The sequence below is a fragment of the Eretmochelys imbricata genome, chromosome 5 (assembly GCF_965152235.1).
Source record: "Eretmochelys imbricata isolate rEreImb1 chromosome 5, rEreImb1.hap1, whole genome shotgun sequence".
Taxonomy (NCBI): Eukaryota; Metazoa; Chordata; order Testudines; family Cheloniidae; genus Eretmochelys; species Eretmochelys imbricata.
Window position 1 is genome coordinate 95,185,580 of NC_135576.1, and position 14,701 is coordinate 95,200,280.

Below are 14,701 nucleotides of genomic sequence, written 5' to 3' on the forward strand. Positions count from 1 at the left end.
AAAACTTAATATACAAGTGTTTTATAATCAGTTATGTAAATGCATATGGGATTATAAAGCAGACTGTCACTGTAGCGTAGGATCAGCAGTGACCCATCCATACCACAAAATAATTGAATGTTTCTGCTAAAATGATCAGCAGCAACACAGTTAATGTTGACATTTGGACTGTGATCATTGAGCAGCATAGTTAGCTCCCCATTGTAACGTACCAAAGCAGTATACAGCTCTGAGTTGGATTTTACTCAGGAAGCAATTTCAAGAACACAGCAGCGCACTGGTTCATGATTTGTAAGATTTCCTTTGCAATCATTAGGGCAAAAATATTTTTTTAAATGAAAACCTACAATATTACACACAAACATGGCAACCAGAGTGCATGCTGGTACAGTCTTATCTATGAAATAAAATCCAATTGTTGGAGATATACAGGTGATTCCCATGGCGGTTACAATCATGTGTCTTGCGGGACAAGGATGATTGTAATAAAAAAAAGGGTTCATGGAAGTGATGACATGTCTCATGTGGCCTAAGAACAGGGGATTTTATGGATGATGTACTTTTCCTGGTATCAAAAGGGGTAAAGTGAAAGAAATACTGTCCAGGAATAATTGGTTTCTCTCTCCCACTATTAATTTTTGAGGAATGGATCCTGCAACTTTAGCTGACATAAGGGAGCCCAACAGACTTTCTGAAATGAACTCTTCACCATACTATTGTAGATCTGCTAATCAATTTTAGAGCATCATGTACATTCTTACCCATATACTCTGGACACAGTAAACAGACTTCTCTAAGAAAAGCATTTACAGCCATATCAAATGTTCTTAGTTTAAGTTCAGTGCCTAATCCTACAACTTCTAGCTGCAGCACAGGCTTTTCAGTACCATCAGCAAGACGACACAACTGCATTAAGACCTGGGAAAAAACAACATAATAAGGCATAATGTGATAATGGTGACACACAAAGTATAGTTTCATCAGAGTTCGTATTCAGTGAATATCCAATTCAAATATAATTTTAGACAGAAAATGTTCCTTGAAAAAACTCTGAAGAATATCCATTCAGTATTAAAATTGCTAATACTGGATGCTGCCATTTCTGTAAAACAAAACAGCAAAAGAAGAATGTGTATGAAATAAAACTTCATTCTTAAAAGCAGCTCCACAAACAGTTCAAGAAAGTTAATCTCATTCAGAGCCAGATTCTCAGCTCACGTAATCTAGTATAGCTCTACTGATTTCAAATGAGCTATGCTGATTTACATTGGCTGGGGATCTGTCCCTCTGTCTGACCATCATTTAACACCGCAGTCTGCACTACAGTCACACAGCCGTGTTCAATGGAGAACAAGGTTGGTCTCATGGCACAGGCATTCCTTGTTTCCAGCTGCTTCTACAGGTCTTCGGTTCTTCACTTCAAAGAGAACAATCGAAACAAGGAGACCAAATCTCTCTCTCTTTCTACTAGAGGCTGGTCCTACATACGAAGTAGAGGAAACAGGAGCTCCCCTCAAGTACTAAATCCAATGAATGGGAAAGGAACACCATACATAATAGACGCCTCTATCAATATAATCTACACTATGAAATAGTTTAAGAACCCCGATATAGGCAAATTTCAAATACAGAAAGTGTTAGATTTTATGTACAGATAAGACTTTCAGAACTACACTTATTCTTAGTCTGTCAACACAGTGGGCAAGCGTCTGCATCCTACATCTGGAGAGGACCTACCATATTGAAGGTATTACCATAATCCAAACAAAAATAATAACTTTCATGATTTTTATGAGCCAAGTGTTCTGCATGAGAGTACAAGACAACTCATCAAAACTTTATTTCATATAATGTCTTTCATACAAGCACTGACCTGAGGTAGCTTTACATAGTTAAAAAGATAGTGCATAGCATAATTTATAGGGAAAAATAATGCAAATAAAACCAAAACCCTGCACAGTAAATGTGCCAAATATTTAGTCATGAGACCAATAACAGAGGCCAAGAGAAACCAAAGATAGCTAGCAAAATGAATACTGTTAGATTTTAAGGTAACTGTTTAAAGATGGAGCATTAATGGGGCAGAAAGGCTGTTCCAGATGGAAAGAGCTGCAGACATGGCTCTCCCACTGACCATGGAAAGTTTTGGAGAAGGGGAGATAAAGCTGGGAAGTAAAAGAGAACAAGAACATAGTAGTTTTATTTTTAAAGAAAGCATAGAGTAAAAGTAAACTCAAAAATGAAATAAATGGAAAGATAGTGGAGGTGTTTGAGAATAGAGTGAAGGGATGTATTTCTTCATGCAGACAAGAACGCAGGCAGTTGCATCCTGCACATGTTAGACTTTGGACAGTTGGGACTTGGAGGCCACGGAAGAGCTGCAGCCATCAAACCAAGAGGCAACAATGGCATTAATGAGGATTTGAACATAGGCATAAGCAACATACATGAACCACGTTGTGGAGATGCTAGATGCAGACTAGAGTATATTTAGGAGAAAGAAAAAAAAAGTTACATTACCTCAGGTATTTCAAATCTTAGCTGGAATTCTGTCATATTCTTCAAAGATTCTTGCTTCTGTACCCTTTTCCTTCTGGCACTGTTAACCCTGGTCAGAGAGCCTGAAGATGCCTCAAAAAATGGCATCTCCTCCACAGGACTGGTGGGGGCATCATAAAATTCTTCTTCCGATTCTAAATTTAAAGTTTTATTAATGATCACTTCATGACTATTTAAATTTCATACCAAAAGTTATTTTGCAATAATATAGTACAGAATTTATTTGAAATATCATCTATGGACAATTACACATGAATATGGTAAGATTATCTAGTAAATAATTAGACACAATCAACGATAAGGTTAAAGCTTTTAAAGGGCTCTTTGAGTGTATTTTGAAAACGCCATTCTTTGATAAAGACTGAATGTGTGATATATAGAGAAGATATGTATGTGACAGAATGTCTAAATGCACCATATAGAGCAAAACACAGGAATGAAATTAAAATAATGCCCAACTAACTATTAAAATAATAAATGATCAAACAGCTCCACGTACAATGTAATACAAGTAAAATCAGAAATATATCAATTTGAAATCTAGTCTTTCTTTTAAAAAATGACTTAAAAGTGGTTACAGATACATCTGCCCTTGGTCTGTCTGTCTCTCTCTCATCTTTTGTAATTTTAAGAAAATGTTTTACTCTCCACTGTTGCCATGTGAATAACTCACACAAACAAGTGGGGAAGTGAACTACACTCTGCATTGAGAGCACTCAGTGAAAATTTTTTAAAAAAAAGGAGAATTATATTTTTCTCTAATCTTGTTTTAAATGATCATATATATTACATGTAAAAGTAAGCAAAAAAGTGGTCAGATGTTCTTTTTATATTGATGATCGTTTTTACATTTAAGGAGGTCTTTAATACTAGAAACACCATTAACCTATGTAACTAAACTTTTTAAATGTAATCTACAAATGGGATTTTATAACCGCCTTATAAAAATATGTATTCAAACGTGATTTGTCTCTCATGGCACATCTTCTATTTGATCGTTATTATTTCACTGCAGTATCATTCAGAAAAAAAATCATGAGCTCGAATGGGGAAGCCTTAAGCAAGAGTATTTTCAACAGCAGCAAAAACATAAAATACTGGATTTTTTTTCTTTTTTTTTTTTTTTTTTGCATGAACATCTCCTCCTTGCCCTGCCCCAAATGTGCTCCTGTGTGAGAGTGCTCTTTTTAAAAAGAGCAAAAACTCTGCCGCACACAAACTTCCAAGTGGCTACCGATAAACATACGATATATTTTGAACTCATTTTTAATTTATGCAGTCTCATGAATGTTTTCTGGCCATTAAAACAAATTTTGCACAAAGATTTTAAAAGAAAGTAAAAGGTACTCTCTCACTTGAACATACGACCATCCAGCATATTCAAAGCATAGAAAAGGAAACAGGCAGCAAAAAAAAAATCACCATTCCTGTTTGTTAGAAGACATACAATGAAATAGTTATGACACAACAGTTCTCTCCACATCACCTGAATCTTCCAACTGGGGAAGAAAATGATACATACTCAGAAGCTTGATCATATCTTTATGCTCAACATGAACTTATGAATCAGAGCCCCCAAATACTAACAAAAATAATTACACAACGCCACATTAGAATATTGTAGTTTTTTATGTTTACTTTTCACCATCTTTGTATTCTTAATATTGCACTTAATTTAATAATTTTTATTGACATATTATAGTACCTATTTAAGAAAATGTGCTCTAAAATAGTTTATCTTTACCTGACTCAGTTAATGAATGAAGTTCCAAAAATGGAAGTACATTTTGTGAGACATGCGGTGTTGCAAGCAGAGGAGTTACTGCAATCTGAAACAGAAGACAAGATGAAAAAAAAAAACTAATTTAAAAATATTTTAATTCAATTTTCCTGTCCATTTTGACTGACTACAGCTATTTCAGACAACTAATTTGTATATATTTTATGACTTTACAGTAATAAGAAAACATTTCTGTATCAATGATTTTTAATTATCTGTTAAAAATAACACCTTAAATCAGAAGTTTCCAAATTGTGGGCACGCCTTCCTGGGCATGAGGACCTGGCAGATCATGAAGGGCCAGGGTCAGCACGGGGCTCTGTCCAGCAAGGAAAGTGGATGGGGCTCTGTGTCAGCAGTCCTGGCTGCCAGGACCAGGCTCCCTGCCTGTCTCACTCCCTCACTGTTACAGTTGCAGCAGCCACCAACTGGCAGTTACCCTCCTCTGCTGGGCAGGTCGGCAGAGACTCTGCAAGTGGGGAGTGGAAGGCTGAACACCAGGAGTACTGAGCCCCCTACTGGACAGGGCCCCCTCCTGATTCCAGTGCTTCAGCGCAGCCCAAGAGCACAGAGTGCTGTCCTCCTCCCCTGCCAGACAGAGCCTGGAGAAGTAAGCAAAGTAGGAGAAGTAGATGGGGCCATGCTGAAGGGCCAGGGTCAATACGGGGCTCTGTCTGGCAGGGGGCCAGTACTCATGAGGTACAGCCTTATACTCTCCTCCTGACCCCAGCCTTTCAGCACAGCGCTCTGGGGAGCGAGATGGGCAGGACTTGGGTCCCAGCAGCCAAGACAAACCAAGTGCTGCAGGGAGCTGAAGGCTTCCTCAAGTGCCACACGGTTAGCAACCCCAATCTCCCTGGGTACTGTGCACCTCACCCTCAAACCCAGCCCCTGCCTCCTCCCCTACCCCTAAAGATTCTTGCCTGCTCCTACTGTGCAACTCCCCGTCTTTTGCCCCAGCCTCCCCTCCCCATAACTGTTCCTCCTGCCCTACCCCTAACTCCCCCATCTCCCCTACCTATTACCCCTTGCCTTCCACCTCACCATAAATTTCCCCTTCTATACCCAGCATAGGACCCCTTATACCTGCCACTACCCCTTACATTCTTCTTTCTCTGCAGCTCTTAGCCCTGCTGTTAGCCACATAAGAAGTGAAGTAGCCCCTAAAAGTAGTAAGGGAGCCCACCCAAACCCCAGAGCCCCCTATAATTTGAGCACTGCCACCAGCTGCACTTCATTTTTGGTTTTTACCAATTTTCTCCAGATTTTTAAATTAAAATAAAATAAGAGAAAATAAGGGCCATACTACGAATTCCCCTTCAGAAAGATCCTATTGCTGCTGTTACACATCGGTTTTGTCCCTCAAATCACAAGATTACCAGAGCATAGTACCAAAACTTCCTTAACCAATGTGCTCATGCCAAGTCAGCACCTCCTAACTCCCACATGCTATATAGCTGATGTGAGTGTGAGGTTTCACTCAGATGTTCTTTGTACTCTATTGGAGATCAATTGTTTTGGTGTTCGACAATTCTGAGTGAATGGAATGTTTCGTGAGGTGAAAAACTGACATGCTGATTCTGGGGAAGGAATAAATAGAGCCATGAAAAATAGTAAATATCCTTCCTGCTTGGACTTGGGGTTCATATAGTCCTCGACTGCAATGTGTTGTTTGTGCTGAAGTTCTTGCTCAGAATAGCAAGAATCCAAGAAAACTAAAGTGCCATTTGGAGACCAAACATCATGCCCTCAAAGATAAAACCACAAGATTTTTTTTTTTTAAAAAAACAAAAGCTCTTTCAACTGAAAGGACAGATGAATCAAAGAACACTGCCCTAAGCACTTTAAGCATCTGACGCGGTCTCTCGTCAAACACCAAGAAGTGAAAAGTTTCGTTTGATTGGTCACAGTCATGTGCTGCCAGCAGCGATTGAAATGGCATTGATAATATGGGGAAAAAAGATTGCTGACCAACAGAGTCTCATGCTACTATCTGAAAACACAGTTAGCTGCAGAATTGCTGATTTGGCAGGAGATGTCAAGAAGGAGATCAAAGTAGTGAGATGCAGCCCTTTTTTCACACTACAAGTTGACAAGAGCACTGACTTTGCCAAGGAAGCACAAATGATGGTTTTCATAAGATACATCTACTCATCTCAGATCAAAGAGACTTTATTTTGCCGTTCTGTCCCAACAAGAACTACTGCTGAAGAGTTGTTCAAAATTTTAGACCAGTACATGACGGATAAAAACATTTAGTAGAATCGTTGTGTCAAGATTTGTATGGATGGGGCAAAAGTCATGACTGGATGCAGTAATGAACTTGTTGCTCAGATGAAAGCTGTTGCACCATACAGTTGCAGAGAGGCACTGGAGCCATGAATGAAATGGCAAAAGCAGATGTCAGATGTACTGACCACTGCTGTCAAAGTTGTGAACTTCATAAAAGCTTGACCACCAAACGTATGCCTCTTCTCAGTGCTATGTGAAGAAATGGGATTGTTGCACCAGAAACTTCTGCTTCATACAGAAGTTAGATGGCTGTCACATAGTAAATTTCTGGCAAGAATCTGCAAACTCAGGAAGGAGTGTCTCATGTTTTTGAGCAACTCTGAAACACCATTTCACAATTACTTCCATGACGAGCAATTCCAGGTTTTACTGGGCTTTGTGGCTGACATCTGACAAGCTCAATTAACTTAACCTTTCATTAAAAGACAAGAACTGTAACAGTTTCTTTATGCACAAAAACAGAGATTTGCCAAAATCTTTTGCTACGGAGGGAGTATTTATATGCTGCAAGACAATGCAACTGTGTTCCCGATATGGTCTACTGTCATTATGGACTGTGAAATGTTCTAGAAGTTAAATATGTAATTCATCTTTGAATATTTGTCTCAGCTTTGCACACAAGTCAGCAAATAGTTTCCCAAATGAGAGAGAAATGAATTGCAGGACTTCACCTGGGTCTGAAAGCGGTTTTCAGAGGATTTCATACCAAAGATCAAGACTGGCATGAGTCTAAAAGAGAATTTGATTGACTACGCTGATAACTCTGTTTTGAGAGAGAATTTAAATCACACCTCTTGATTAGTTTTTTCTCTCAGTTTAAAAAGAATTCCCCAAACACCATCAAAATACTTATTCATTTTGCCTCAAGGTATCTATGTGAAGTGAGCTTTTCTTCACTCACACACACACACACACTCACACATACAAAGTGTAGAAGCCACTTCAATGTAAAGGCTGATTTGCAACCGAAACTCTTCAAAATCTAACAGAGATTCCATAATTGTGCTGGGCAAACAGGTTTATCCTACTCACTGAGACAAATGCAAACCATTTAGCGTTCTTTTATGTCAGAGGTTTTCAATCTTTTTTCATTTGTGAACCCCTAAAAAATTTCAAATGGAGGTACAGACCCCTTTGGAAATCTTAAACACAGTCTGAGGACCGCCAGTGGTCTGCAGAGCACAGGTTGAAAACCACTGTTTTATGTTGATATTTACTCAGTAGAAGAACTGTGGTACTGTGCTATTTATGTTGCTTTCTGTCTAAGCAATATGGATTATTAGCCAAGAAAATAAAATCCTCTTGTTCTGTGCAAAAATACTGTTTCTTAGTATGGGGGTGGCGGGAGGCGCATGCTCATGGGACATCAGTCTCCAAATTGGGGCTCAGCAAAAAAAAGTTTGGGACACTCTGCCTAAGGGTATTAAAATTTAGGGAGAGAGAAATGGGGCAAAACAAGGCCTCACAAATCAGGTGGAAGCAGCAGCTAATAGAAGCTCCTTTAAATGCTATAAGATGACAATGGGAGGTACGCAGAAAGGGCTGGAAGCTCTATTTCACAAATTCAAGAGGTAGGGAGAATGGAAAAGATGGACCTGGAGGGAGGTAGGAAGAGGACAGCTGGACCTGGAAGTTCCATCTTCACAGGGCTGGGAGAAACTAGAAGGCAGGGCAGGGTCTGGAGGCTCCCCCACAAGCCAGGGGGAGGAGGGAATGGAAGAAAGCACATACTAGAAAGCTTCCTCATCTCCCTTTGATCGCTCCCCATAAGCTTCAGAGACTACAAAGAACAGATGGTCCTCCTCAGACCTCCACACAGTACTGGAAAAAGTAGGAGACAGCAGATGCTGATGGAGCTTTTGATTGGGGATATACATTTCTATTCTAGTCTACATACGTTTTTATACCACAGTCATCACCGCGAGGTCTGAGCATTTTCTAGTAGCACATTAAGCAATATATCTGGACAGACGGACGGACACACACACACAAAGAGCCCTTATATTAGAGAAGGTAAACCCAAAGAAATGTGTCTTGCACTTGGAGTGGAAAGTGGTAAGATTTGTGATGGACTGTAGTTCTCGGGGAAGTTCATTTGACAGTCTCAGACACAGACATACACCCCCCCCCAAAAAACAAAAAACAAAAACATTCTGCAGAACCAAGCAGCAATTGGGAGCTAGAAGGAATTTTACCATGTGGTCACTAAGAGAGACAGAGGAGCAGAAGACTGTGGGGAAATAGGAGTCTTCACTTCTCATTGGCGCCACTGTGATGACCATGAGGAAAATCACTTTAGCTGAGAGATGTAAAAATCACCATGAAGCCAGATGCTCAAAGGTGACCCATCAGAGCTGACAATATCAGCTTTGAGACCTAGGGTGGTGCTTGGTCCCTAACTGGAGGGCACAATCTATTTATACCCTTTAGAAATCTGACTGTCACTGGGTTAGAACAGGCCAACTTTCCAACAGGGGTGGAAAGCTGAGATTGCAACCAAGTGAACTCTAAGAACTAATTGAGAAACCCAGCTCTTTTAGGTAGAGCAAGTATTCCAGATTGTCATGCACCTTAGCCTATCTATGATAGAGGGATGCTTCACTGCCTGGACCAGACCGAAAAAAAGCTTTCATTTAATAAAATAAATATATCTGGTGAATGGCTTTCGCCTGTTCAGTAAAATATTCCGAACAACGAAAGAGCAATCTGTTTCCCCTTGGGTTAACCACTCAGCATCCACGCAGTAAAGAGAGGGTTCTGAGGATTTGGATGTAGAAAACATCTCTGATTCTGAGATTATATATCTCTGATCTGGGTAGGACAGGAAGCATTTGAGGGTCTGATAACCAGAGCTGCTTTGGCCAAGCAAGCACTATTTAAGAGCAATTTGATGTGGTGCTATGAATTGAGAACTACCGGGGAATTAAAGAGAGGGAAAACATAAAGCAGGCTGCCCTTCCATTGTAATAAGAACATATGCGTTATTGAAAGTGGACTGTGACACACTCTGGAACAGAGCTGGTAGCATTTCCTGTTCTTTATTAGGGCAAACAGACCTACTACAGGTGTTCACCAAGTCTGGAATATCAAACTGACCACTTCAGTTTTGAGACCATTCATGATTCGTTCTGAAGCATCTGTTGAGGTGGTGTGCGAGGCAGTTCTGTATCACCAAAAGGTGTGAAGCTTTGAGTGTCACTGAGTTCTGAATGCAAAAATTCCTAAGACTTATTGCTTCCTGGCAAAACCAGTCCCATCTGGTTACCCCACCTATTTAAACAGAGTATTCGCAATGGTGTGGTCAATGAGAACTTATACCATACTGGCATTAACATGTAACAGGAAGCTTGGACGGGACTCATAGACTGCGCTAAGTTTGAGTATATATATGTATACAGCCAGCTCCTGATTCAACCACAGGGCTTGGAGATCCCCGAAGTGTGCTCCCCAGCCTAAGGACAATGTCTGTTCCAAGAGGGAAGGGAAGGTGAGAAGGGAACCTCGCTGCAGACATTGGACAGGTTCATCCACCAGTTTAATGAAGACACAACTCTGGCTGGTACATGAACCAGCGTGTCAAGTTGATGTTTTATTGGACAATAAATAGTCTTCAGCCACCCTGTGTGAACCTCAGGTAGTCTGGTATGCTGAGTAAGCTACTATCTGTCCTAGGAGTCTCAGGCAATTTCCTACAATAGGGTAGACAACTATATGAAAACAAGCATAGTCAAAAGCAGCATACCAATCATCGGGTTCTAGGGAAGGAATAATGGAAAGCAGGGAAACCATGCAAAACATTATTTTCTTGATAAATCTGTTTAAGTTTCACAGATCTAGGAGAGGCCACAGGCCCCCTCTGGACATCAATATGAGGAAGTAAGAGTAAACCCCCTTTCCCCAGTGCCGTGGAAGTACTTCCACTATAGTTCTAAATTGAGCAGAGTCTGTATCTCTCACTTGATAATAGACTCCTGAGTTTGATTGGTCACTGAAAAGCAGTGGTCAAGGGAAGAAGGGATGGAGAGAAACTGATCTGTTTTAACAGCATTCCAAGCACCAAGGAAGAGAGAGAGCTTATTCCTTAAGGGAGCAGTACAGCAAGGAAAATCCCAATGGATTGATACGCTCATCTCATCCAAAAAGTTAAACAGGCTGTTTTGAGGTGGGTGGCTGCTTAGATGAAGCAACAGCAGGAGGTGGTCTCCTCCTCCAAGACTTATTTCTCCTTTTAATCTGATAAAGTTGTCTTGGGGGATAAAAGGCCTGCCTCTGCTCTACTGAGTACAATACTGTTTTCTCTTAGGAGCTGGCATGTAGATGATCAAGGACCAGAATCCTTGAATCTGGAATCCTTGACAGAATGTAAAGCCTCCTGCACTTTTTCAAACAAGAGTTACATCCCTCAAAGGGTAGGTCCTCAATAGTTTGTTGAATTTTCATAGGTATGCTGAAAGACTGCAACCAAGAGGAACTACACATGGTCACTGCCATTGCCACCATCATCCTGGTCACTGTGCAAGCTACGTCTAGTGCAGTTTGGAGGGATGTTCTCATGACCAGATGACCTTCAGCAAGTATCACCTGGAACAACTCATTGGATTTCTCCAGTAATATAGCCAAGAATTTGGACATCATGTCCCAATAAATAAGAAAAATCACATATAATCAGAAGTCCTTGATTATTGGCTATATGAATTTGCAATCCTAACGTTGAATAAATCTGCCAACAAAGTCAGTCCTGTTTTCTTTTTACTTTTTGTCCTTGGGGATAGATTTCATGAGGCCCTGGCACACTTTCATTAACTATCATAACCAAAGACCCAGGGGTCAGAAGGGAGTAAAAGTGTTCAAGTTCTTTGAAGGAACCCGATATCTATACTCAATTCTTTTAACTATGGGAGGTAAGGATGAGGGTGTCTGCCACAGCATCTCTGTAGGATCCAACATAGCTTTAATAATATCCAATGGCACCCTATCAGGTGCAGTAGTGTGGACGATGTACACCAACTTGTGTGGATTCTCCTGAACTAGCTCCACCTGTATGTCCAAAGATGTAGCCACCCTCTTAACCAGTTCCTGCTACATGTTATAGTCATCGGGTATTGGAAAGGAAGACTTCTGAACCAACAACTCATCTGGAGATAAAGTAGAATTCATGGGAAGGGGAGTGACTTCAGTGTAAGATAGTTGATTCTGACTGTCCCGTTACATACTTTTCGGAAGGAATGATTCCTTCAAGGCAGCATGGTCTTGGGCCACAATGGGGGAGGCTGATCTTGAAGGGGGGTGGGGGCATACCCCAAGTATTCCAGTAGGAAGACTGTGGAAGACCATAAGGCCAAATATGACATCCCCATAAAGTTTTCTCTCTAAACCTGTACTTGTAGGCATGCCTAAGGCATACATGAAAGCCCGTTTCTAAAGAAAGAGGGAAAACCCAGGACTGTAATGTGTGAGTGGTATACAATCCAATCTCTCACTCTGAGTAGGAGGAGGAATAGCCTGTTGGACAACGTGGTGCAGTTGTGGGCAGACTCACTGGGGACTGAATGTGGGATTGATGTGTGGACATCAGTACCGAAGGAAACAAACAAATGTTTACAAGCAATCGGTACCAGCTGTCTGCCTGGAAACCGCATTGGTGGCTTTTTCGCAGTCAGTGCCAAGGTGAAAAATGGTGGTGAGTCCAGGGCTGTAATGGTATGTACTCACACTGGTTCCAAGAGTGGTCCTAGAATTTGCATAGCTGAAGGGGATGGTCCATGTCCGTTTGTAATAGTGGAGAGTCCAGCACCAAGAAGCACAGGAGGTCCTTAGTCACCTCACAGGTCTCTGGCATTGTCAACACCAACAAGGCTGACAGCACTCCACTGTGTGGCACTGCTGAAATGGAGGCAGGTTCCACAATTGAAAGGGTAGTTAGTGCTGGTCTCAACAATAGCAAGGATGGCACTGGAGTCAGCGACAGCTATCCATCAGTATTGGTGAACACTGAGCTGGGTCTCGCACTCTAACCTTGATACCCAAGCAACTCTGTAAAGTATCAAATCAGGGAACAAGATTCTGAAACCTTTTTGGTGGCAGAGGAGGTATTCTTTGCGCTAGTTGTCTGAGGCTGCTTCCAAGTCTTCTGCCATTTGCTCATGGAACCCACAGAGGAGGGATATAATTTCCTTCGATGCTCCAATTGAGAAGGAGACTCAGACAAATCAAGAGACGTGCTCCTAAAAGGAGTAACATCTGTCCTGACAGGTACCCCTATAAAAAAATCTTCAGCTTTGGTGCACTGGGTACGCCTAAAGTTAAATGGCAATTTGCAATCACTTGAAGAAAAGCAGAAGATTGCCCATCCAGCATGTGTTAGACTTTTTTATTGGTATAGAATGAGGAGAGGACTAGCTTCTGACGCCTGTGGTACAGAAAGAGGGACAATGCAAATTATCACCTTATTGTGAAAATACACTACCAAGGTTCCAATGACGAAGTCCTCAGCTCAAATACATTGCAATCAGATGTCGGTATCTGCCTAAAAAATGCACCAGCTGAAAGTGGCTAGACAAGTGAGCTGAAACTTCTGCTTATAGCAAGAATAAATTGCTTGCTTTACTATTACCTCAACAGCTTTACATGCGAAGACTGGTGACCTCCTTCTCCCTCTAATGGGGCCCATGGTTGAGATGGCAAACTAGTATAGGCAGGTGGGGACTGCTTCTAAATGCAAAAGACTGCAAGGGAGCAGCACAAGAGGCTCAGAGCTCTGGTCTCTTCTGGAAGTGGGGAACAGTAACTACTGTGTACCGTGGAGCAAACTGCCTAACAAAGTAGCAGGGTCCTGAAGACAAGCAGAGAGATTCCCATCTACAACAAACTGACCTGGACCCAAATTTAAATCTTTTAAAAGGATTTATTTTTCTCTGTAGCTTAGGAAAAGCAGGACATCTCGAAACTTCTTGTCACTGGTTGCCAAGATGCAGTTTTCACTTGGTTGTGTTCCTAAAGGGGGAACCCAAACCATAACAAAGTAAATTATAGATTTGTTCCTGACTCTTCAGCTGCACAGCCAAGGTAAAACCGGAAGTTCTACTGACTAAAGCACATTATGTAATCAAGACAAGAGACACTGCGGAATGGAAACTCAGTTAATGGAGTTTGAGGTAGCTGATTAAAAACTGCTCATTCGTTAAGAGGGCAGTATCCAGTTAAATCTGGGTCAGAATTTTTGTTTTCTAAAAATTAACTATTTATATAACTTAAAACTAATAGAATTATTTCCATGATTTTGTTTTAACTGAAATACAAACAAGGTTTGTTTTGTTTCTTTAAAATGAGTTGCAACCCAAGCTTTGCAGTAACTACTAGCACATTAAAACCTGAATGTGAATTTAAGGAAATAATTTTAAACAGAAGAAGTGAGAATAAACAATAGACAATAAACAAAGAAATTAACTGTTGTAGTGAAAAGTAAACTAGATTTCAAATATTATTTAATTTTTACCAAAGTAATATACTAGCAACCTAGGTAAGGGTATTTTTAAAATTATATGAAAATATTTGATAATTACGGGGTTAATCAAGCTAAACTTCACCAGGCAGTCACACTACAGACACAGTATAGTAACGTCTATGAGCAAAACTTGTATTTTTTCTACAGAGTAGAAACTTGACTGTGATTTTCAAAGGGTGTTGGGGATTTAACTCCTGTAAGCGCCTTTCCAAACCCAAGTCTTATATATTTTAGTAAACTATTTTTCTACCATTTAAAAAACTTAGCTTACCTGAGTTGGCTTGGAAGCAGACATGGTAGCAGAACCACTTTCTGGTTTAGGAATGCTGTCAATTAGCTCCAAGATACCCATCAGCTTTTGATCAGAGATTTGAACAGAGAGCAAAGGCAGTTGTCCAAAAATTTTGAATCTGTTATATAAATAATTTCCATTATTTCAAATGGCTGTATCAATTAAAATGCTGCATTCATTTTCTTATTACTAACACCATACTTACTTGGCAGCAAATTACAAAAACAGAAAAAAATACTAAACGTAAGATATATTCCAGTTATATTTGAGGAAA

General features: G+C 40.4%; 1 protein-coding gene across 4 annotated transcripts in view; it reads right to left on the reverse strand.

Moving 5' to 3' along the window:
• VPS13A (vacuolar protein sorting 13 homolog A) overlaps positions 1–14,701 on the reverse strand; it is a 285,176-nt gene that overhangs the window by 174,102 nt on the left and 96,373 nt on the right. For 3 of the 4 annotated variants that reach the window (XR_013346200.1, XR_013346201.1, XM_077817553.1), the window contains exons 23-26: positions 14,407–14,545; positions 4,304–4,388; positions 2,521–2,693; positions 762–918 (exon numbers count right to left, since the gene is read on the reverse strand). Coding sequence is in view for 2 of the 4 variants with exons in the window: in XM_077817553.1 (XP_077673679.1) it covers positions 762–918; positions 2,521–2,693; positions 4,304–4,388; positions 14,407–14,545 (554 nt within the window). In the remaining 2 variants the exon portion in view is untranslated. The remainder of the gene's footprint in view (positions 1–761; positions 919–2,520; positions 2,694–4,303; positions 4,389–14,406; positions 14,546–14,701) is intronic. The other variant, XM_077817554.1, reaches the window with a different exon arrangement.